Below are 23988 nucleotides of genomic sequence, written 5' to 3' on the forward strand. Positions count from 1 at the left end.
GTTTCAAAGTTGAAATATATTGCCCACTAGGTTTTAGTATTGAGATATTAGTATTCATTTTTCAAGGGTATTGCATCTTTTGATCACCATCACTAGTTAAATTTGTGTATGTTTTTCTCTTATTAAAAAGGGGTGGAGGAATGTCTAACTTCTATTTAATGACTCAGTGTAATAGATTCAATTCATGACTTTTTATTATAGAGGTTTATTAGTTTATATAGAGCTGATTTTTCTATTAGCATGGTTAGAGTTTGGTCAGTTCTTTCATAGCAGCGCCATACTTTGGGGAGTGTATCCTTGACTGTAACTTGGGAGCATGTAGCCTGGCAAATGGAGCCTTCAAAGTGATCAACACCCGAAAAGTCTTTACAACCTAGCCCCCAAACATAAACAAATTGCACAACAGTTCACAGGAGAACAAAAGAGATTTATTTTTTTTTTCCCCAATTATATTAGAGTACAAACTTAGCTCTGTTTTTTAAACTGTCAATGGTAATTTAAGTGAAAAAGAACTAAAGCAAACGAATATAAAAGTATAGAACAGAGCAAAAATGATCTTCTCTAGATAGGGTGGAATGAGCATTTTGTCAGCCAGTGAGAATTAATTTCAAAAATGAGTATGCACATCAGTAGGAACCACATAGTATCGGTCTATAGATACAGATTGTTGCTGTGTAGCCATTTTGCTAGATAAGCTCTATGATAATTAAATCAGGAACACTCTGGGCATATTAAACCATTTTACAGAGCTGATAAAATTGAAATGTTTTCCGAAAGTTTTTTGCAATCAATTCCCTCTGAATAATGGAGTAATTATAATTTATAATGAGTAAAACATGTGCTGTAACTCTGTTTTCCTTCTTGAAATAGATTTCGTCCAAAAATATGTTTGGAGCAGGAAATATGTATTCTTTAAAGCCTGCAATCAAATAGATCTTAAAAACAAATATCACAGTAAAAAAATCCAAAAAGACAACAAATCACACTGAGCCTGATGATTTTTCTACCCTTTGTGAAGAACGAATTTCTTATTATCACTTACATTTTTCACAATTTTCAAGATTAAAATACCATTTTTAGGCATATCTTTTCTTTAAAATATACTTTTCTTTGGTATAAGCACCTTTCAAATTAACATTATACATTCTGAAAAATGTTTTAAATTCTCTTCGTACAATAGATCTCAAATCAGCCTTGTGATTACATTGGACATAGTTTAAAAGGTTTAAAGGTTTCTTTGTCACTGTTAAGTAGCATCATTGGGTACAAGCAAGTAATTATGTAGATAATATTAAAGGTTCTTAATTGTGGCTAGACACATTTACCTAGAAATGGCACCTAAGAGGACTACAAAATTACACTTTTATGGTTATAGCAGGAATCTTGTTGCTGTCTTAGTCATAAGGAGAAATTCACATTTTCCTCATTTTCTAGTTGCACAGGAAGATATAAAACAGTAATGTCTGATATGATGTAGATTATAGACCTCTTTTTTTAGGTGAAAAGTCTTTTCAAAGTCTTAGCTATACTGAATACGTTGATCTGAACGTTTCTTTGGTTTTATTTGCCATTATTTTGTCACAGTAATAAAGAGCGCTTCACTGTGCATTTATTAAGCACTGTTGTTGCTCTTTAAGTGGTCCCCGCAGTGATCAATGCTCTGTTATGTGTTACCTGCACAGCAAGTAACAGTACCTTACAGAATTATTTGCTACCAATATGGACAACACAGTATCGTTTTATACATAATGAAAACATAAATAAGTTAAGATACAGAGTGAATGGAATAAGAGCAAAGCTTAGGGGATGGTTAGCCTCTGAGAATGGAAAGAAGATAAAAACAAATTGTCAAGAAGAACACTGGACCAGTACAGAGACAGGGCCCACAGTCCACCTGGAATGGAAGTGATGGTGCTTTGAGCAGTTGGCAGACAAACCCAGGATAAGGGGAACTTATTTACCTGGGATGGGAGCCAGGTTCCCTCAAGAACAAAGCATATTAAAAGTTCTCCTTACAGGGTAGGATGTTCATGGTATATACCTATTGGGACCTATATAAACATACATGAATGCATCAATTAATAAGACAAAATATAATACACAAATATGTTCCTTGATTACTGTCCATTCTGTTGGTTCACAATACAAGATTACATGAAAAAAACAAAAAACAAAAAACACAGCAGGTGACCAAAGTAGGATAAATATTATTTCTCAGCTCTAAAGCAGGTTGTGGATATGAGCTTGTTAATTTCTGTGCAGTGCTCAAAATGTGCGAAGTGCTCTGTAAGAGCCTGGTGGTAATATTTGTTGCTGTTATTCTTTTTAAATTACAGTGCTTGCAATGAAACACTACTTGTATACAGTTTAAAAATCATAAGTCTGTTCTTTGCTGCATTGAAGCCACTATATAGCACTGTACATACACATTTTTAATTTCCTACGCTAGAAATTTTGGGGTAGGAAGCTTATTACATTTTTATGTATTTTTCATTTTTGCAGTCTTTCATTTATATTTGTCAGTTACATTTTACTTAAAGAAAGGATTTCCTCTATTTTAGAATATATAGTACTAGGAATTATCATTGTTCCCAGAAGTGTAATTAGTATTTTATAGTAAAAACAGAAAGGAAATATCCCTGCCACAAAAACAAGTAACAGCAGTAAGAAATAGTTTTGGTGTGAGCATAAAGATTCTAAAATGTGCTTTTGTTCTTTGTACGTGGATGCTGAAATTTATTGATTTCTGTGTCTTTCTGTTCAGCCAGCAATACAGGTATGCACAGAAGGCAAATCACTGACCTTTTAGACCAAAGCATTCAGGTACATTCCCAGTGTTTTGTCATCACCTCTGATAATCGTTACATCTTGGTCTGTGGCTTCTGGGACAAGAGTTTCCGAGTCTATTCTACCGACTCAGGTAATGTATTTTTAAAATACGGGAATAGCCTGAATGATTTTCTGTTCATCATCATCCTGCTGTTTCAAATAAAGAAAGAAAGGGGAGGGAGAGAGGGGGTGGGAGGAGAGAGTAGTGTGGAGTGTGTTTATTCACCTACTGATAAATATTTGTCAGATCTTTTCTTTCTACCTCCACTGTGTATTGTATACCATCATGTTTTTTTGTTTGTTTTGTTTTTGTTTTTTTTTTTTGAATGATGGCAGACATAAGACAGGGAGCTCTTATTTAGCCATAGCATCACACTTCAAATCCATATGACTGTGTGAGAGGCATGCCTGCTCTTACACTGTAGTTTCACAAGTAAATGCCTCTAATGGGTTTTTGTGAAGCTTGGTATATGAGGAGAATGAACTATACTTAAAGCACTTACTTGAATTTAACTCTGGTTGGCTTTAAGCACCAGAGATTTTCTTTAAGGAAATACAGGCAAGCATCATAGAATAAGTACAAACCCTTCTACCTTAAGCTCGAAAGTGAAGTCTTGAAATCTGGCAAAGGAGTACTCATGAAAACCTTTGAAAGCTATGATATACTAGAAAAAATGATCTGGAGCTGCTGAATTCTTTTGTATAACATAAGCTGATCAAAGTAATGGGTAGCAGTAAAATTAGTGTGTCAACCGGCATGTATCCAAACGGTTGAAGTCACTCATGTATCATGCTAAATAGAAAAGAACCTTTGAGTGTAAGAGCTGCGGGAATTTAAATCCTATGGAGTCCCCAGAAAAAATAGGTATGATTTTTTCCCTTTCATTATCTTATAATGGGAATAGCGACCTCACTGCAAGGTACTTCTTTGGGATTAATGACCCAGTGTGGTTAATGTGTGTGTGTGTGCCATCAAGCTTTCCAGTAAGTTATTAATCTGTAGGGAATATCCTACATGTTTGTCATCATTTCTTAAATACATTAGTTAATGGTGTTTTTCACACTTGGCAAACCAAAATATTTTACAAAACAGGATGGTCTTTTATGCAAATCTGTTAAGACTAAATCTCATGGCGTATTTTAGCAGTACAACATATCTGTCATTTTTGCACTCTTAAAACCTTAAGTATAAATGAGAAATTCCATTTGCTTTATGTTGACTGGCTGCAATTCATTATACAGACATCTGGTTAGACCTGTTTTACTTTAATTTTCTCACTGATGTCACAAATTTTCATGAAACCTGTGAATTTAAAGATCTCCAGAAAATTTAGTTAGCTACAATAAATAGTGTATATCCTTGATTTATATGAACAGATAGCTTTCTTTTGATGTTGGAGGATTTATTTTATCTTATTTCTATGGAAAGAAGATATATTATTTCACCTGTATCCATCTTAACTATGCATGCTTCATTAAGTTATGTCCTCTGTGCATAAGTCAGATATGCTAGGCACCTTGATACTAGCATAACTAATTATGATATAAAACAAAGCACAATTGTCAAAAAATGTTGCAAAAAAGTCGTCTTTTGTGTGTCTCCTATTTGTCTATATAGCAACTCTAGCTCTAGCTTAAATCAGGTAAATTCAGTTGTAGTTTATTTTGCTTGGAATTAAAATGAGAATAGAGCAGTGAAATGCTTACTCTGAAATCAGCAGAACAGCAAGGGAGAAAGGTGATATGATCAGTAAAGCATAATAGCAAGTTATCACAAGAGTTGAATTCAATTATATTTTGCTCTTACAGGAAAAGAGGACCTTTCTCCTATTAGATTTTGGGGGTTTTGTTTTTAGCAGGAAATACTTTTAACATAAATCATGGGTTCTCAGCACAGCTAGCACAGCAGAAGCACAATAAAACCTTCCTCCAGCAGTGGTAATGATTTCTAGACAGCTTTTGAGATTCAGTAGTGCAGAGACTTGAGTCTTATTTTTATTTTAATTATTTGTAGCACAGCTGTCAAATAAAACATTAACTAGAAAATTCGTTCTGTCAAAAAGGCATATCTGAGTGAGTACGGTAATGTTTGATATTACTTGATATTACTGTATAGAGAGGACAACTCATATTAAAGGAAAGCAAAGAAAGTTGAGGAACTCTTATGAGATTAATGATTTTTTTTTTACTAATATGAAGAAGAAAACAAAGAAAAGTGTATTTTTTACTTTGATGATTTTGATGGAATTGACTGAACCTTGGCTCCATGATAACAAAGTAAAACTAGCAAGTACAACTACATGAACAACTGTTAAACAAATAGCGTTGAAAAATGTTTGTTTTCAAGAACAGAACCTATAAACATAGAGTATAATTGAAAGAGAAATCTCTATAACTCAGCAATGTTTATAACATAAACTTGTGTTCTAAGAGCATAAATCACCTCAGGTATTTGAATACCTAAGGGTATATAACTGAAAAATATGTCATATAGCTAAATTACTTTCAGATCTAAACCAGGTAATTGTCAACTTGAATTTTCAAGGAAAAACATGCACTTTTTAAGATGTTCTTGTGTGTTGCCAAAAGGAGGTTATGTTGCCCATGAGTGTTTCATTGCTCCCTTCCCAGCTCCAAAGTTCAGTAATTTCTTCTGACCAAATCTGTTGACTGGTCAGCATTGAGACACTTAAGTGACATCTTTGGCCCAAAGCAAAGCCTTGTTATATAGAGGTGGCTGCTATAGAGTGCTGTTATAGACTTACAGAGGTTAGTGATAGGAAGACCTACTTGATCACTCTCCTTAGAGATACAAGGTAGATCTGTACTGTAGGTATGCCTTCATGGGTTTTGTCCCTTCCAGTCTGAACATGCTCATGCGATAATACCTCATTTCACAATTTCTCTTGGAGGATTCTACTTAACTTATGAGTTTTGCCAGTGTTTCATTTTAAATCCTATGTATAAGTTTCCTTTAAATTAAATGTCCTTTAAATTATATCATACTATTCTGTTTTCTCTTCATGTACCAATGTAAATAATCCTTTTTGGAAGATACTCACACCTATCTTGCTTTTGCTGGTTTTCTCCACTTTAATGCAATTAACTTTTTGATCTTCTGATATAAATCAGGTTATTGACATCCTTGTTCTCATTTAGGTCTATTCATTATTAAGTGTTAAGTAGTTATTAGTTATGAACACAATGCACACTACACCTTGTAGTGTGTAGAAAGAGCTATGAATACTTTCCACTACCCATACTATACGATTTACCAACTATTGTTAATTCATGCACCACAAGATGTTATTGAGACGTGCCTAATTTGAGTCGCAACACTAATTTGTGTTGCTACTTGTCACATTACTAGTTATTATTTTAAACACTTTTCAGAGCATTTTAATTCAAGTACAGTAGTAAAATCCTTCCCCCTTACCCCCCTCCTCTTTTTTTTTTTTTTTCATATATCATTGATTCTGCTAAAGCAGGATCTCTTTTATCCCTTCTGTTCTTCCAAATTCTTTACTAAGTCCAAAACACAAATGGATGCATGGTCATTAAGGCTGAGAAAACCCATGTTACTGGTTAGTGGCATCACACTCCCTTGTGTCGTTGGATGCAGAATTTGGCCTAGCCCAAGTTACCTGAATGGGCCAAGTAGGCTCATATGAAGCATGTGTGGCTGTATCTTTTGTCCTTTCCCAACAAGATCTGTAATTGTCAGGCTTCAGCATATCCAGTGAGATGGATTTTAGTGCTCACACTCTCATTTCATAGAACCATAAATGCTGCTGACAGATCCAGAAACCAGTGAGGCCCCTGAAGTGTTTGCTGTGTAGGAGCCAGTCTCTGGCAAGTGATCTCTTTGTCTTCAGCCAGATATTGAAGAAGGAGCTTTCCCCACCTGTTTGTTCTCTCTCCGGCAGGGTGGTCTGGCAGAGATCTCCAGTGTCGACCTTACACATGTTCACTCTTCCACATGCAAATTCGCTTTGCATGAGCATCCAAGTTTACATTTTTATCTGAAAATGTTGTCCAGTTTAGTTAACGTTAAAGAGTAATTGTGGTGTTCATGTTTATGTAGACTCCTGAAGGACACATTTTTAAATGCCTGAGATTTTCTTTCCTTTTAAAGTTATATGTGCCTGACAAGGGCCCACATATTTGTCCTATACGAATAGATAAGTGTCTTTATCCTTTTTTTTTTTTTTCTTCTGTGTTTGTTTTCAGAGATTTTATGGATATTACAGGATTTTTTAAAAGGGAAGAATGTTGGTTGAAATAAGTGTTATTTTTTTTTTAAACTGAATCTCTTTTTTTTTTCTGTTTAAGGATATGCTCAATAGCTGGATATGCTATAATTTGTAGGCAGTACTCATACTACCAATTTCTTATGGGTCCTAAACGTTCTGTAACATCTTCTGCTTCCATTTCCCAAATCATCATCATATTTGTATTTTTCCTGTCATTTTCTTTGTAAACTTAAAGAAAAACCATGACATGATTGGCCTTTGAATTAAATATGATCTTTATGGACTGAAGCCTTTTTTTTTTTAGAGCTTTTATATAGACTAATGCACTTTTTAATTGTTTCCATCAAGTTAAGAAAAAGAGTACTACTATCCACTGTAGTTTTTCTTTGAACCTATTTTTAAACAGAAAATATTTCTGAAACATTTTGTGTACTTTTAAAACAAAGGATTTTATTTGTTTCAGGGAGACTGATACAAGTAATATTTGGCCACTGGGATGTTGTAACCTGTCTTGCTCGTTCTGAATCCTATATTGGAGGAAATTGTTATATTCTGTCAGGATCACGTGATGCAACACTGCTGCTTTGGTACTGGAATGGCAAAACTAACATCATTGGTGATAATCCAAGAGGTAAGGAAAACCTGTTTTATAAGGAAGTTGTCTGAAAATGACTTGGATGAACATCTTGTGAGACAGAATTTTAGGAAATGCTGATGTCAAAATACAGCGTTTCCTTTTTATAGTTGTGGTCAGTTCTAGTTTAAATTTAAAAGTTGAGTATAAACAGTGCTTGTTTTACAGCAAGTGTAGAGATTTTTAAAGTTAACAGATGCTGAGCATTACAAATACATTCTTGGTCTTGTCACTCATTCACATGGGGATGAGTGGCTCTGGGAGGGAGAGGAAGGAACTAGTGTGATTCCTTTTCAGTCTGGGTAGATCTTTTTCTCTCCACATGATGATTTCATGACAGACCTGCATTTGTATTGTTTGAAACAAACAAATGATACATCACTCCAATGCACACTGTATTCTATGCAACTGTAATCTGATGCTCACAGATTCTCATAGTGGTATCTCAGCTATCAATAGAGTTATGCAAATAGTGCATTTTAACTTAGGCCATGGTCATTGTAATGAGATGTGTAACGGCCTGAGCTGGATACTTAGGTGAAAGAAGGGCAGACACATGGGAAGGATTAAAGAAGCAGGCAAAAACTTATTTCACACTTTGGTAGAGCGCTATGAGCCTAATCCTTGCTGTCATGTACTAGGCATTTTAATTGGTTCCAGTGCAAGCAACTAGGCTCAAACCATATAATCAAACTAATAAGTCAGAGTAATGCTGCTTCCGCCTAATTCAGTTAAAATTGCTCCTCAACCAAATTCACTTCACACTTCCCAAAGATTTCGATATCTTCTGTCTTCCTCCACTTCCCAAGGAATCCCAAATCTTATTACTTACGGAAATTCAGTCTTTTAATTCATCATTTTCTGTGGAAAATAATGAAACTACATGACCGTTCAATGTAACTGTGCCTGCATTATATACTAGGCAAGGTAAAAAGTGATCTTGTAATTATGCTGCTTTTACTCATCACAAAAAATAATTTCTGATTCCCAAAACAAAGAAGGCAGACATATAGCTTGAGAAAAATCCTGAAAGAGACAGTTCACAGCTCAGAGTTCAGGCTTTTTAGACAGCTGGTGAGAACTTACCTGTGTGAGTAGAGGGGGACATCATGGCCAAATAATGGTTCTGTTCTCCTTGTTTAGCCAAAAGGAAAATGGCCTGAGTAGGAAGGGGTGAGAAGCAGTATATTCTGTCTTTCTTCAGAACAGTGTTTTCTGCCATTCACTCAGTCTTCTCTGACTAGTAAGCAAAAGACAAAATGGACATTTGGAGGACAAGAAGTACTGTTACATCTGACAGATGTAACAATTAGCTTATGATTTCATATAATGTCAACAATTATCCATCATCCTCCAAGTTATTCAGTTTGGTTGCGTGTTTCATGCTCAGTCTATTACCCAACTGGATTTATTGGAAGGGAAGGGAAGGGAAGGGAAGGGAAGGGAAGGGAAGGGAAGGGAAGGGAAGGGAAGGGAAGGGAAGGGAAGGGAAGGGAAGGGAAGGGAAGGGAAGGGAAGGGAAGGGAAGGGAAGGGAAGGGAAGGGAAGGGAAGGGAAGGGAAGGGAAGGGAAGGGAAGGGAAGGGAAGGGAAGGGAAGGGAAGGGAAGGGAAGGGAAGGGAAAAAGAGGGAGATGGTTCAATTAACACTGCATCCTGTGAACTATTCTGAAGAAGCACAGCTGTTTAATATCGGAATAAATATCTGACTAACATGTAAATTGTTTGATGTTCATTGTGCATTTGAGAACTATTCAAAAATTGCACAAGATTCAGAGGTTCCAGTCATGAAATCACAGGAACTTCAGGCAGAGTATGTAAGCAATCTATCAGAATTATTCCTCCAACAGTCTGATTCAAGGGATGGGACCTTTTGAAAGGTCTAGCATAATTTTATGAGCATTGCTAAATAAATATGGCATTGGTTGAGGAACAAAATCTCTGCACATACTTTATATGCATGTATTTTGCAATCTGTCAATTTAAAGAAAATGCAAACTTTGCACTATTTTTGCAGAGCTTGTAAACCTGGAAACTCCCAAAAGTCTGTGAAAGGAATTTAAGAGCTTGACAGATTCGTCAAGTAAGCTTGTAAATCCTAAAGGGAAAAGCTGTCCTTTTGAGGAGAAAACTCAAGATACTCCTCAATGAAGGAGTGAACATCTGTAGGTGTCTCCTTACACTGTTTTCAAGGCTTGCAAGAACAGCCCATTTTAGCAATTTCCAGGTCTGTCCTGAGAAGTTCTTGCTGAGTACTTGCCACAGGATTTGACTCGCCTGTTTTGTGAACTTTGAGGCTATGGGTTCCTTTATGACCTTGGCAGATCACATGCTGAGATTTTGTAGCTAGTAGTGTCTGACTAGAGTAGGTCTGTATGTTTTGTTTTAATCCATTGACCATCTTCTCTAATGCAAATGTCTAAGATACTGAAATTTTGCAGTTTTCAAAGTTAATGCTAGATTATTTTAACTACTGATGATTCTCTTTGTTTGTAATTCCTAATCCTACTAAACTTGCACTTTAAGGGAGATACAATGGTTCCTATGAATTCTATTTATTTATTTATTTATTTATTTATTGTGATGTAGCATGCCTGGAAAGCTTTGTAATGAATTGGAATCTCATGGCACTATATATTGGCCTAGAAGTGTATAGCAAAAGACAGTTTCTGCTTCAAAGAGATGGTAATCTGGGGATTTAATTTTTCCCAGAAATAACTTTCTATAGGCGTCTCTGTTCAATCAATTATTATTTTTTTTTTTGAAAACGCAAATAAAAAGAGCTGGTTTTGCTTAGTTCTGATTTTGTCAGAAATGGAAAGCACCAGTAGATTTGTTGGGTTTTGAGTTCCGTTAACTGCAACTGTATCTTTGATCCATTTGTGGGATGCTATTTAACTTGTCTGATGTTGTTTCTTTGTGTTTGAAGCTTATGATTTTTATTTTTTTTTACCTTGATGTGTATTTAATTCATGCTTTAAATGATCGTTATTCATTGTAATTTTAGATACTCTTGGAGTTGATACTTTCATATTTTTTCTTTATTTAATTATCTCTAATTTCTATCTTAAAAATGACTTAATGGCAACAGGCATCTAAATAGCCATGATTGTAGCCAAATCATGAAGCTAGAGAGGTTTGAGCAAAATAATCTAAACCAGGAACATTTCTTTCCTTCTTTCATAGTTCCTGGTGCCTCTGATATATATCAGTCAGCAGACCAGTATGACCAAGTTACCCTAAATATTATCCCATTGGGCACCCACTACTCCAACCAGTTACATTTTATTTTAGTTCCTTTATCTGGTTTCATTACTTTAGGAAGCACTGGGCTCTTGATCTCTGGCTGCATGTATTCATGTTTTAGAATGGTACTTAACTCAAGCTGACAAGCCAGGTGGGCTATGCCATACGTGATAAATAAGTGTTTTGTTTGATATTCTTTATCAAGGACAATTTTCTGGCCAACTGGACTGTATGGAAAAATTCTTTACATTTTTGGTTTAACAGAAGAAATATGTTACTGAAATAGTCATTATTTACATTCTTTAATTTTTAACTTTTAAGTTGACCTCTTAGAGAAATGATACCTATGCAGTCTCACTGTCTGCTTACTTTATATACCTCTCGATTGCATTGATCAATTTAAGCCAAATTTGATGAATTTAAATCTCAAAGATACAAATTCCTACATGGGACACATCTGCTGGAAACTATTTTTATTCTTCACCAAACAGCTTGATTACATTTAGGTTAAGTCCTTTTTTCCTTCTTCTCAAATTAAAACCTGAAATTCAAAAAATACTCCACCATGCTCTTTGATCAAATGTAGGGTTTATTCTTTCTAAATAAATTGTTTTGGAAAATGTGGAAACATGGCAGTACTTCACTTCGGTGCACAGGCATTTTCTCTTGCAGAAATGTTTTTGTGGACAATTTCTGACCAAGCCTTGAAATAATTAAAAACAGAGCAAAGTATCTGAAATAGTTGTATCCTTTAGAAAAGCCCTGAGCCATGTTAAGTTCACATTAATTAGCATAATTTACTGTGGAGATGTGAAGTCACTTTGGATAGCATAAGGGCCTTTTATATTTCTCTGCTTGGCATGGGGCTGGCTTTGGGAGGTGGGGGAGGCAGGAGGGAGAGGATGCAAACCCTCCCCTTAGTACTCCTTGAAGCCCATGTGTGATCTCTGTCACAAGGTTGGCTTTTGCATATTTAGAGACTCTGATCTAATAGCAAAGTCCCACTTGGGGACGTGACATAATGCTTCAGAACTCATGGTATTCCCGAATAAGGTGGTATTATATGCAGAGGGTACTCAGAGAGGGCGGTGCACTTGCAGAAGCATGCGAGGTTTTGCACTTGGCCAGCCTAGTGAGATGGGATGGAGGGGAGGCGAGAAGTGGGGGGTGGCAGGGAGGGAAACAGATGAGAGGATTCATTTGCATACAAATGGTCTGCATCACTTTCAGATCCTACTCTCTCTTTGAAGCTCAAGTGGCAACTCAGTGTTTGGACATTTCCTAGGTTGAGGGATTGCATTTTACTTTGTAATGACTGATACATAGGAAACAAAGCTGACAGGAACTTTGGTCACTCTTTTCCCAAAGAAAGCTTTGGGAAAACTACATCAAAACCATTCTTGAGTGATGTTTGTCAACCTGCTATTAAAAACTTTGGCAGATATATTTTGGGGCTTTACAGGCCCCAAAGCCCTATCATTAGAAATCTTTTCCCAGTGTTCAAACTACTGTCCAGGTTCTTTTTGTTTGTTTGTTTTGTTTTGTTTCAGTCTAATTCTGTCACATATATTTATTCTTTGTGTAGAAGACAGATTCATTCTGTGCAACAACAACTTATTTGGATTACTATGACCCACGAAATCTTTTCTTCCAGACTTAACTAACCCAGTTCTTTCTGGCTTTTGCCATAAATCATGTTCCTCTAAACCTCTGATTCTTTTTTGTTGTTCTTCTTCTCTTCAGTTGTCTGTCTTTCTCAAAGCAGACACTGCAGTTGAAGCCCTTTCAACCAGTCTTACTAGCTGGAATAAGCAGAAGTCAGTTTTATAGAGCACTACTTCTCACATCCATGTGGGGTACCTGTTTGTTTCAAAACAGCACAACTGTTAATTCTTTAAAAGTTAATTCTTTAAGTATATGAGCCAATATACGTTTCAGTTTTCTCTGAAGAATCCCTAGCTACGCTGTGCAGTTTGACTGTGGAACCTTGTTTTTACCCTTCCTAAAAATATATATTTTTAGACAGTTTCTCCAGTTTCTTAAATGCATTCAGAATTCTCATCTTGTCCTTGCAGCAACTCATGTCTGCAAATGCAATTTGCAGTCTTATTCTATCAAATTGGTCATTAAAGAAAATGTTAAACATTGCACAGCCCAGGAATATTCATTGATATATTTACCATTTTGACAATGAATAGCTTTTGGAATGCAACCTTCCAATTGGCCTTTTATCTGACCTATAGTACCATCTTCTAAACATGTGCTTCTCTATTTTCCATATGAAATTGCTCATGTGAAACTGCCAGAATCCTTACTAAAGTCAAAATATGTGGCATCTCCCTGAACACAAATCTGATTACTTGCCATTGCAGGAAAACAAATAGCTAAGACATGAGTTTTTTGTGACAAATCCAAATCAGCTGTTACTCTTCTCCTTGTTTTCCTTGAGGAAATTGTGTGTGTTTATATATATAAATGTTTTGCCAGTATTTTTATTTGTCTGATTGAATTAAGCAGACAACTATCTAATTTCTCACTTCTTCCTTTGCCTATTTCTTAAAGACAAACAACACTATATATATATATATATATTATTTTTTTTTCAAGATATCCTGATATCACTATTATCAGGCCAATTGAGTACCAAACATTTACTTCATTTAGGTATTCTCTGAAATGAGACAACAGTTCTCATTGCTGCTTTTAGTTATGTTTTTTGTCTGACTGCAGCTTGCCTTCTCATTGAAGGCTTTTATTGAGATACTTTGAAATGCCTGACATCATCTGTTGATATTGCTTTCTTGCTGTTTACTGAATAATGGACCAACTTCTCATGAACATCCTAATATTCTTTTTGTGTTTACAGACTGACTTTTACTCCTGATGTCATTGCTAGTTGTACCTCATCTTTCCTTGGCTATCCCATTTTTGTCCTTGCTTGCTCATACCTTATGTCTTACAACAGTACACCTATTTTGATCTTTCTGCCTGACTGTTTCCTGGAGAACTTTTTTTCCTTTTCACTGGAGAAGTTTCAATTATGCCAGCTGGTATCTTGTCTGTCTTACCCTTCCTTTGCATTAGAGCAGTTCTTGCTAGTATCCGTTTTATCTTTTTCTTTGTTTTTCTGTAGACTTACTTCCCATGAGATCTTACAGAGCAATACTCTGTATATATTGAAACTTTTCTTACAAAAATACTTAAAAAATTATCTTGTTGCCCTTGTTTTTCCCCTTATAAAGCATCTTGAGTGTTCTTATATCTTCTTCACTTTTGTGTAAGCTCCTTTCACCATCAAATTTTTGATCTGTTTTGCTTTATTTGCTATAATCTTATCTAGAAGGTCATCTCTACTAATGTCTTACAAATTAAAAAATGTCACCAAAAAAATTGCTACGGAGAATTTCTTGTTGTAATCCTTCACCAACCAGTCTTACTAGCTGGAATATCCCATTTCCTCCAGCCTTCTTAGTGATTCCTCACCTCTGCACACTAGGTAGAGACCAATCAGAACAGTGAATGTCAATCTATCAATCAAATGTCTTCAAAGTTGTTTTTTTCATTGCAATTGTCTTCTTTGGCTGTACTTCCTTGGTGTACATAGTAAAATTACTTACTACAAATAGTAAGCATTTTCATAGCTGAGGTGAAGATAAAGTGATTTTCTGTTATTCTTGCACTATTCATAGACTATGATGCGACTGTTCTGTTGGTTGTAAAATTTCTACAGATTTGTTCATAATTATTTTAAAAACCAAAAATATATTTAATACAGAAATTTGTTTTGCTTAAAGATATTAAGGGTTAACCAATAGAAGTATCCGGTACTAATGAAATATAGAGACTCAGTGTATAACTGTATTACTACCACTAATACTAATGTGATCTCTTCTGAGTTACTGCATTGATCTTCCACACATATGTGAATAAAACAAATTATATTACCTCTTTTATGTTAGCCCATAAAGCTAGAAAATGTTACTCTCTGTATGTACCACATTTGCATCATGAGGATTGTGGTGGTGCTTTCATTGCATAGTTTTATATTTTTAGAGGGTATTATATTCAGGTTTTCTGAAGTGTGTTGGAGAAATTAAATGCTTTTAGTAGTGTAGCTGTGTAGCAGGGCACATGTGGGATTGTAAGCACGTGATTTCATATTTAAAAAGAATTACTGGGTTTAACCAAGATTTAATTGAGAGAATTCATTGAACACTTTTACTGTTGTTAACATGTAGAATATCTTCTTTAAATATAGATTTAAAAAATACATAATCTTTTCAATTTATAAAATACAAAATCTCCCAAAGGACTTAACATTTAATCACCAGTTTCCTGTCTTGCCAAAGAACAGTTTAGCTACTCTCTGAGTTACTTCTGAAAGAACCTTTTTTTTTTTTTTTTTTTTTTCAGATACTTTTTTTGAAATGCTAAATCAGCATTTCAATTTCTGAAAGACTGGTTTTCAATTAACATGATTATTAAATGAAAACTATGGTTTGGAGACTAAAGAATTCATTAGCTTAAATTGTATTCGTTCTTATAGCAGAAGGAAAAAAATGGTATTTCAACAGCTATATACATTTTTCATTTTGAAAATTCAAACTTTTAATAAATGCTTGATAATTATTTTCTCATGTGAACAGTGCAGGTGATTTAAATTTTGAAAATATGTCTTGAAGGGCATCTTTGCATTGGTTGATAGAGGAGTAATGTCATAGATAATAATTTCTGTGTACTCAGACACACTAATCCTATAAACCTGAATGCTATGAAGATTTACATATGTGCTTGCCTTTGCATGCAGTGAAAAGTCACACAGACTGCAAGTAGTTCTGCCTGATGTTAACTTGGTAGCAAAAAAACCCTCTTTACCTCTTTCCCCGTCCTTATCCTCATCTTGAATTACACCTACATTTTGGTTCCCAAGTTTCTCCGTGATACAAACCTTTGTTTTCAGTTTCAAAACCCATGTTAAAATAGAGAAGATACTCCAAATTTTAAATGATGTTTATAGCATAAATATTTATTTAGATTTTAACTATTATTTCCTAAACAAAAACATTTTGGGAAGTAGTTTACTTCCCAAGTAGTTTACATTGTCTTTTCTTAAAAATAATAAAAAAAAGTATTTGGGAAGTAGTTGTAAGAATTATACCTGTCAATATTCCCTTTTGCATGTATCCTGCAAAAATGTTCTTAAATCTGTAATTGCATTAGTTATAAATGAAAATTCTTCTATTAATATTGTTAATTTCTGTCAAATGGTGGTTCACTCTAATAGCTAAAAATCTGCAGAGCTTTCAAACATTAAAATATGCTTGGAATTGCAGCGGCTAATAAGTCTATCGATGCCATTCACTGCAGTCAGTTTGCTAAGAAAAGAGCGTTGCTGTATGATAGTATAGCACTGAGAGTTTAAAAACAGTCTGCATGTGCTCATCTCTGTGTTCAACAGCACATTTACTTTTTGACCCATATGCATTATATTATTTTGTGTGTCCTCCTTCATAAAAATGCAGTAAATAATTCAATAATATTTTAACATTATTTAACTGCAGACATAACAAATATTCTTTGTTTCTCAAAAATGGCTGGACAAAGTAGCTTAATATTGTGTGTAAAGCAGGAGTCCTATAGCACCATCTGCTGGCATTGTGTTGAAAGCTGATCTTGGGCCTGATTCTCTCCAAAGCACTGCCTAGTAAAATATTTAAAATATATGGATTTTGACATATTTGGTGTAAAAAACATTTGGATTTCATTGTTAGTATATTTTTTCACCTTTTTATTAGCATTGTAATAAGAAAATATAATATGAATTTAAGGTTAATGTGTGTACTGAAATATAAACATATCAGAATTGTTTTGTTAAGTGTGGCTATAAAAAAGAAAGGAAATACTTCTTTCTTTCTTTTTTTTTTTTTTTTTTTTTTTTTTTTTTTCTTTAACTGGAATTTCAGCAAGTATAATGTTAACTTCTTCTATGTTTACAAGGTAAGTTCAGTAAAACTTATTTCATAGGGAAGACCCACAAGGTATATAAAAATATCTGAAGAATGTTTTGAAAAGGGTAACAACCACTAAATATTCTACCAAACATTTGTTGTGCTATTTGATGTTAGTTATGAAGGCCCCATGAAAGCCTAGTGGACAGAGGCCCTGATGCTGCAATTGGACCTGCAATTTCCCTGTTTCTTCGCAGGGCACTGTTGTAGCCAGCGCAGCAAGCACTGGGCTATCAGCATGAACCTAGAACAGAGCCTTAAATTATACAGCTACAAAAGGCCACTGTCATTTTTTAAAAAACTGTAACACATTGACACCTCAAAGAGATTGAGGCCTCATTCTTCCACATAGTCTATAAATCACATATAATTGATGGTTCTAGCCTCCAAATATTGAATCTGGAAAAAGAAGAGTTTTAACAGGTGGATGAATTGTGGTATGTTTGGGAATTTGCAGTAATACCGTATAAGCAATCTAATTGTGTATTTATATAATGCCAAGAAAGTAATTTTATAGATAGATATGAGGGCAAGGTCTTCATTAAGCAGAACTTGCAATTGCACTCTGTGATGGTTCAGAAAGCATTTTAACAGTTGTAGTGATTTGGTTCTGATGAGCATGTAAATTTGTGTGCTGTAAATATTTATTTGTTCTGGCTAAAAGCATATCCTACAGCATGCACAGCATCTGTATTATCCTTGTTTTCAACTGGAAAGGGAGAATGTGTTTCAACATTTGACAGAGTAAGTAATTGCAAATGGTATAGTAAAGCGAGTTTTGAGGCAAAAGTGAAGGTAGTGTGTATTGTAAGACTCGAAACAGAGAAAGAGTTTTGATGCTGCTTTTTTGGCAGTATCCAGCTTCAGGTGTCACTAAAACTATATGCATGAAATTCTCCAGAAGGATAAGGATATTTAGTGCTTCATGATGTAATGCAGACCTTCACGTTCCAGGAAAAACAATGCTATATTTACAACTTGTAACTAATAGTTGATGTGGTAAAAGGAATTATATTCATATGGTAAATGAATACAACCTTAATGTGCACCATATGCATAGTGGTGGGATGATGTACTAATATATCACATTTATTTACCTTGTTTGGTTGCTGGGAAATATGAGCATTCAATTCTAAGTCTATACCAAATAAGAGAAAGAGTAATGCAGAAGTAATAATTTATAGTCTAGGATATAATATTTTAGAATGTTCATGACCAGCTTAAATGTTGTAAAAAAAAAAAAAGAAAAAAAAAAAAGTATGATCAGTACGATAATTCTGACTTGGACCAGAAACTAATCTGTAATTTTTTTCTGGATCTAATGTCTATTAATGCTAGCATCGCACAAGTAAGGATTACTCCACTGAGTAATACTGTATGTAATTGGGATTATGGCCTGCTTCATTGAAAAAATACCTGTTTTGAAATAAATAATTTTAATAAGACAACTGATTTATGTATGCTCTGAACCTAGTGTTTGCCATCAGTATGAAAAGGTGAGAAAGATGAAAAGGAAAATCTACCTAGTTCAATACACAAATGGTGCATTGGTTTCAAATCAACTTTACCAAAGCGATCTAGTATCTTAAGCACAGGCTTTTATACATGCTGTTATGGAACAGTATTATTTTGAAATGATACACTTTTCTTCTTTCAAACAAAAATAAATTATTTTGATATATTTCAATAGCAAAAATGAAATCATTGATAACTGCTCAACTGAATTGAATTCTCATATGAAGCCTTTAATCTCAAATTATTTTTTATCAAAGTTTGAAATACTGTATACATATCAAACTAGCAGTCAGTTTCAGCATATGGTGAAATATCTTTTCTCTTACAACTATTCTGCAGTAGGCACTATTTCACTGCAAAATAGTTGCTTATTTTGTTTCCCTTATTTGATGAGGTTTTATTTTGTTTATTCTATTCTATTCTATTCTATTCTATTCTATTCTGTTCTGTTCTGTTCTGTTCTGTTCTGTTCTGTTCTATTCTGTTCTGTTCTGTTCTATTCTATTCTATTCTATTCTATTCTATTCTATTCTATTCTATTCTTCTAACGTATTGGACTCAGTATGTAATCAAATAGTTATAAGCATGAAGAAAAACAGATTTTTAAGGACGAACAAATAAATAAAAAAGAGCTGCTTCATAAAGCTGTTTTAGAGCATTCTCAAACAAAAATGACAGTATTTTAAAACTTCAAAGCTGATATTTAAGTAGCAGTTTATGAAGTTGGGATGGTGCAAATATTAAAATATTAGTGTAGACTGACCCTGAATATTCACCTGCAGATACTTTCAGGGGGCTTCAAAAAGGTCTGTATGGAGTGAGGGGGTGCTGCTGAATGACTTCCAGCAGATGAATCCCTAGGAAGAGTGAACTGGTTCCAGAAAGCTTTGCTTTGCACAGAGTATAGGAATGGAGAGACTGGGGATTATTGATTTTTTGAAATCTGAATTGGTGTATTCAATTCACAAATGCCTTTTAAATCATTTTCTTCATTATGTTTACTTTGGAGACACAGTGAACCTGTTATCTTGATAAAATGTGTGTGAAGACTTCTTATATTAGTACTGTATAAGTATTAGTAACTTGTACAATATGACAATGTATACAGTAAGTTTTCCCTGTGTTATATTCACTGAAATTAATTCTACAGGATAAACTTAATATTTTTCTCTTTACTGAACAACACTATAGCATAGGGTTTATACTTTTTATGACTTTGGATTCAATATCAGGATAGAATGATATGTTATTCAAATATATTGTTCCTTTCATCAGGAAATGTATGGTTGAAAATATCTTTTTGCAAAAACAAAACTTGCATCTAGGCATAAGGTTGTACTTTTTGTTGTAAAAAGTTTGAACAGATGGGAAGGAGTTAGAGAAAAAAAATGAAGGAATGAGAGGAAATGCTGATGGAATATCATGAGGAATGGGAAAACAATAAAGTTCCCATATAATAATAATAAAAAAAAAAAGTTAAAAATCCAAATTGCAAAGGAAAGATTATTGAAACTGAAGTTTTAGGAATACTTGAAAAATAGTGTCAGATATTTCCAAAATATTTGAAATATTTATAAATATTTTAAATATTCAAAAATATCACTTTAGTGAGATCTCACATCCATCAAAAAGCTAGCCTTTCTGTAGCAGTTAAATGTCTTTTAACCTGTTGGTTGTTATTTAGGTGTTTACTGTGTGTGATTTATAAATAGTTTTAATATAGAGAGTTCTGTATTATTTGATAGTCATCACTGATGTAATTTGATAGTATAATTACTGATGTAATTAAGCCCTGAAACTCACTATATAATTAACACAGAAGCCTAGCAGCAAAGTAGTTTTCTTGATTTCCTTACATTTTACTGAAAATACTTGTGTCCAAATGTCATATATTCTGTAAGTACATTTTAACTTCTCAAATCTATTTCAAACTTTTTGTTTTCCTCAATTTTTGTCATGAAACAATTTCCAAAAATGCAGTATTTATAAAATGCCTTTTCAAGGTTCTTCTTTCATATGTAATTTGGTTTCATTGACATATCCTACCGAGAAAGTATTCAATCATTTGTTTTAGCAAGAAGTAGGTAAAAAGGTGGTTTGGTCAACTGAAGCTTCATTTAATTAGGATTTTATATTGACATAAAATCACTTAATTAATTTGCCATTCAAAAGTGCCCTACAGCCTCTACAATCATGGAATAATAATTTAGAAATTACTGTTTGGCTGTCTGTGACTTATCATAATTAACTGTCTTCTCAGCATTAAACGTAAAAAAGAGCATAGTCAAATATTTTATATTTTATTGTATAGCATAATGCTATCTCACCAAAAACAGTAGGAGGAGTATCTTGTGTATTTTATTGTGAGATAAGTTTTTTTGTCAACCCCTAGTTTGATCTTTCTTTCTTTCGTTCTTTCTTTCTTTCTTTCTGGAAACGTTTTTCTTTGGATGAGTTACTATATTTGGCTCAGCTCCTACAGTTCAGTACTGAACATGTAGAAAGTGGTCTTTGTAGGAATCTGCTGAAGGATTTAAAATGTCATGATTCAGTTTTCTTTTGTAGCATCACTAAAGCTGAAAAAATAGTGGAAAAAGACCCAGCAATACAAAACAATTTCTTGTTACTCAGTAAGGTATTTCTTCTTCTGGATGTCATTAAACTAGAAGAAAGTTTTGATTTTGCCATAATTGCACTGTTCCCCTTGAAACATAGTTTGTAAATGCTTAACTTTTTTTTTTTTTTTTTCCAATGAAATATGGCCATAAGCTGACATGATATCATGTGATGTTCTTTTATCTTCTGAAGTTTGAGTTTTATGACTTAAAATGTACTTTAATCACTTAAGGAAGAGTGGTTTTCTGTGGGAAAACAGCTCTGCAGAAATTATTTATTGAAATGTAGGAGAGTCCTTTTGAAATAATTTGAATGGTTACTGTAAAGGTAAAGTATTCTGTCCATTACTGGGAAATAACTCTATGTGTACTTCCTATGACTTAAATAAATCATTGATGACATTCGCTGCAATGCGAATGTGGCATTAAGATTCTTGCAGCATTCAACTGCAAGTAGCAATTCAGCAACGGTATAGATTAAGGATATTATTATATACTATGCTGAGAAAAGCACATCTGTAAAACTGTTGTGTCTTGGTTATTAGTGCTAGGATTTGAACTATCTTTAATCTCATTTGACTTGTTCATCTTCCTTAAGGATCTCCATAAAGATGCACTGAGTATTCTTTTCAGTCCTTAGTTAGGGTTTGCATCAGTGGTCGTAAACCTGCTTAACGGACAAAGACTCTTTTCCCTTTGAAGTCACTTCCCCAGCTTTTCAAAAGGTCTGCAAGCCGGTTCCCTAAAACAATTCAGAAAAGTTTGAAGTGGTGCCCCTTAAACCATCAACAAAATAAAATTTTCTCTTTGCATTATTGAAAACCATGACAATCTTCTGAAGCAATAACAATTTAAAAGCTTTTAAAGAAATCTGTTCTGCTCTACAACCAGCTTTTAAGTTGACCCCATTATTTGGAAAATCAGAGGCTTGGAAACCCCTAAATACTTGACATTCTTATCAAAGGAGTCAGCCTGACTTTTCACAGGACTCCTGTTTTACAGTATTATTCAGGTCCTAATTTCTTTCAAGATATTGTTGAGATTTCTTGTATTTCTGTTTTATATTAAAGTATTTCTTAAATGTAATTCATTAAACAGCTGATATAATTTATGAAATGTTGATCCTGCCACCTGTAGATTTGTACTCTTTTATGTTTGAAGCCAAGTCCAAATTCTAAAAAGACTGAGGGCATTACTTACTAATTTTACTTTTCTGTGGACTGTGATAAATGTATATGCTCAGTATATGCTCAATTTCTACTTTTTAAAAATCTTATCTCCTACATTTTAGGCTTATATTTACTGACAGCCTAACACAGGTAAAGCCTACAGTAATGAAGTTGCTGTAAGCAATAAGTTTACTGTAAGGATTTTGTTCATCTGCACCTCCTGACATTTCATTCAGGCATTGCTTCTAACAAGTCCTTCAAACTCCAACATCTTATATTCATTACTTCCACTACAAAATTGTACATTTAAAACTTCTCTGATTTCAAAAGTTTTAAAACCAGAATTTTTCATTAATATGTGTAGTATATAATTAGATTATTTCCTTGCTGATTGGTGCAAGTATGTGTTAAATGCGATTTCTGAATGCAAAAGAAAGGAAAACACAGAACGCTAAAATTTTGTTAATGTAGATAGTTCAACTAAAAGAAACTACACTAACAGAAGGTTTAAATGCATAAAGCTGCCTCCTGTCTTCGGTCTTCGGGACAACAGGGAGAAAGAACTGTGTCAAAGAAGTTGAATTGTTACAGTAATGGCTTTTATTACATTTTTTCCCCAAAAGGTGCAAATTTGTGGATTGTCTACTCAGTGTTCTTTTATGAATCTTCTTGGGTGTCTGTCTCATGTTTAGGTGAGGAAAATTCAATAGAGAAAACTTTCTCAAAAAGGTTTGTGCACATTTGTAGAATCAGTCACCTGAGCAGTACCTAGAGGTCGTTAAGTCTACCCTTATGCTTCTAATTTGTTGGGAGTTTTTCCTTTGCTTCTGAACTGTCTGCCATACTTCCTGGGTTTGAGTGTGTTTTGCAAAACATTATATGAAACAAAAGCAGTAGCTTTTATTGATTATTTATTAAGAGATTAGGGACATTTAAGTGAGTTGCTCCAAAGCATTTTCAGACTTAAAATGTTGATAACATACATATATGTGTGTTTGTGTTCATATACTATTTAGCGTGCATGTGTATATCTAAGAAGAAACAGATTTATTTACTTTTCAAAAGTTTGTATTATAGATATAAATTATAAAAGTGACTGGAGAATAAATAAGATTTTGAAAGGTCAAAATCCTGGATTTGGTACTTGGTCATAGATTATGACCTTTTCTAAAAAGCAATTTGAATGTGGCAGCTGCATGGACACTCTGGGAATTGTTGCAAATGGTCTGACTAACAATGTAAACTACTGAGAATAGCTAAGGCTTTATATATGCATGCCGAAATCTATGCTGCTTTCCACAGATCTCTCTCACTGTACACAAGCAGTCTGAATAGCTACCTGTTTTAATATTTTGCATAATTTCCAAGACACAGAACCAGTATTGCTAGTACTGGTAAAGCTCGACGTGGACAAATTAATGACATTGTGCTCTTTTTTATCTTTTCAGAAGTTATAACCTCAAATAATTTGAGTGTTCCTGAGTCAGTAACAAATGGAGTCTGTTGGCACTACTATTACTCTCTGCCTTTGCAACACCATCACCTGTTCTTGAAATAATTATTTTAAAAAAAAAAAAAAGTTTGATTTTACTACTACCACTGTGTTTTTGGCATCTCACAGAAGTCATATCATCATTTATTGTGAAGTGAAAGTATTTCTTGGAGCTTAAATACTAGTCTAATCCTTTTTGAAACTACATGATAATATTGCCAAAGATCCA

At 34.0% G+C, this 23988-nt stretch overlaps 1 protein-coding gene across 5 annotated transcripts in view; it reads left to right on the plus strand.

The window, feature by feature from the left end:
- Positions 1–23988, plus strand: part of LRBA (LPS responsive beige-like anchor protein) — a 392983-nt gene that overhangs the window by 356306 nt on the left and 12689 nt on the right. For 4 of the 5 annotated variants that reach the window (XM_084285540.1, XM_084285542.1, XM_084285541.1 and 1 more), the window contains 2 exons: positions 2765–2920; positions 7546–7713. In XM_084285540.1, coding sequence (XP_084141666.1) covers positions 2765–2920; positions 7546–7713 — 324 coding nt within the window. Of the gene's footprint in view, positions 1–2764; positions 2921–7545; positions 7714–23988 lie in introns of those variants that run through there. The other variant, XM_084285544.1, reaches the window with a different exon arrangement.

Source organism: Netta rufina (genome assembly GCF_964035555.1).
Source record: "Netta rufina genome assembly, chromosome: 4".
Classification (NCBI taxonomy): domain Eukaryota; kingdom Metazoa; phylum Chordata; class Aves; order Anseriformes; family Anatidae; genus Netta; species Netta rufina.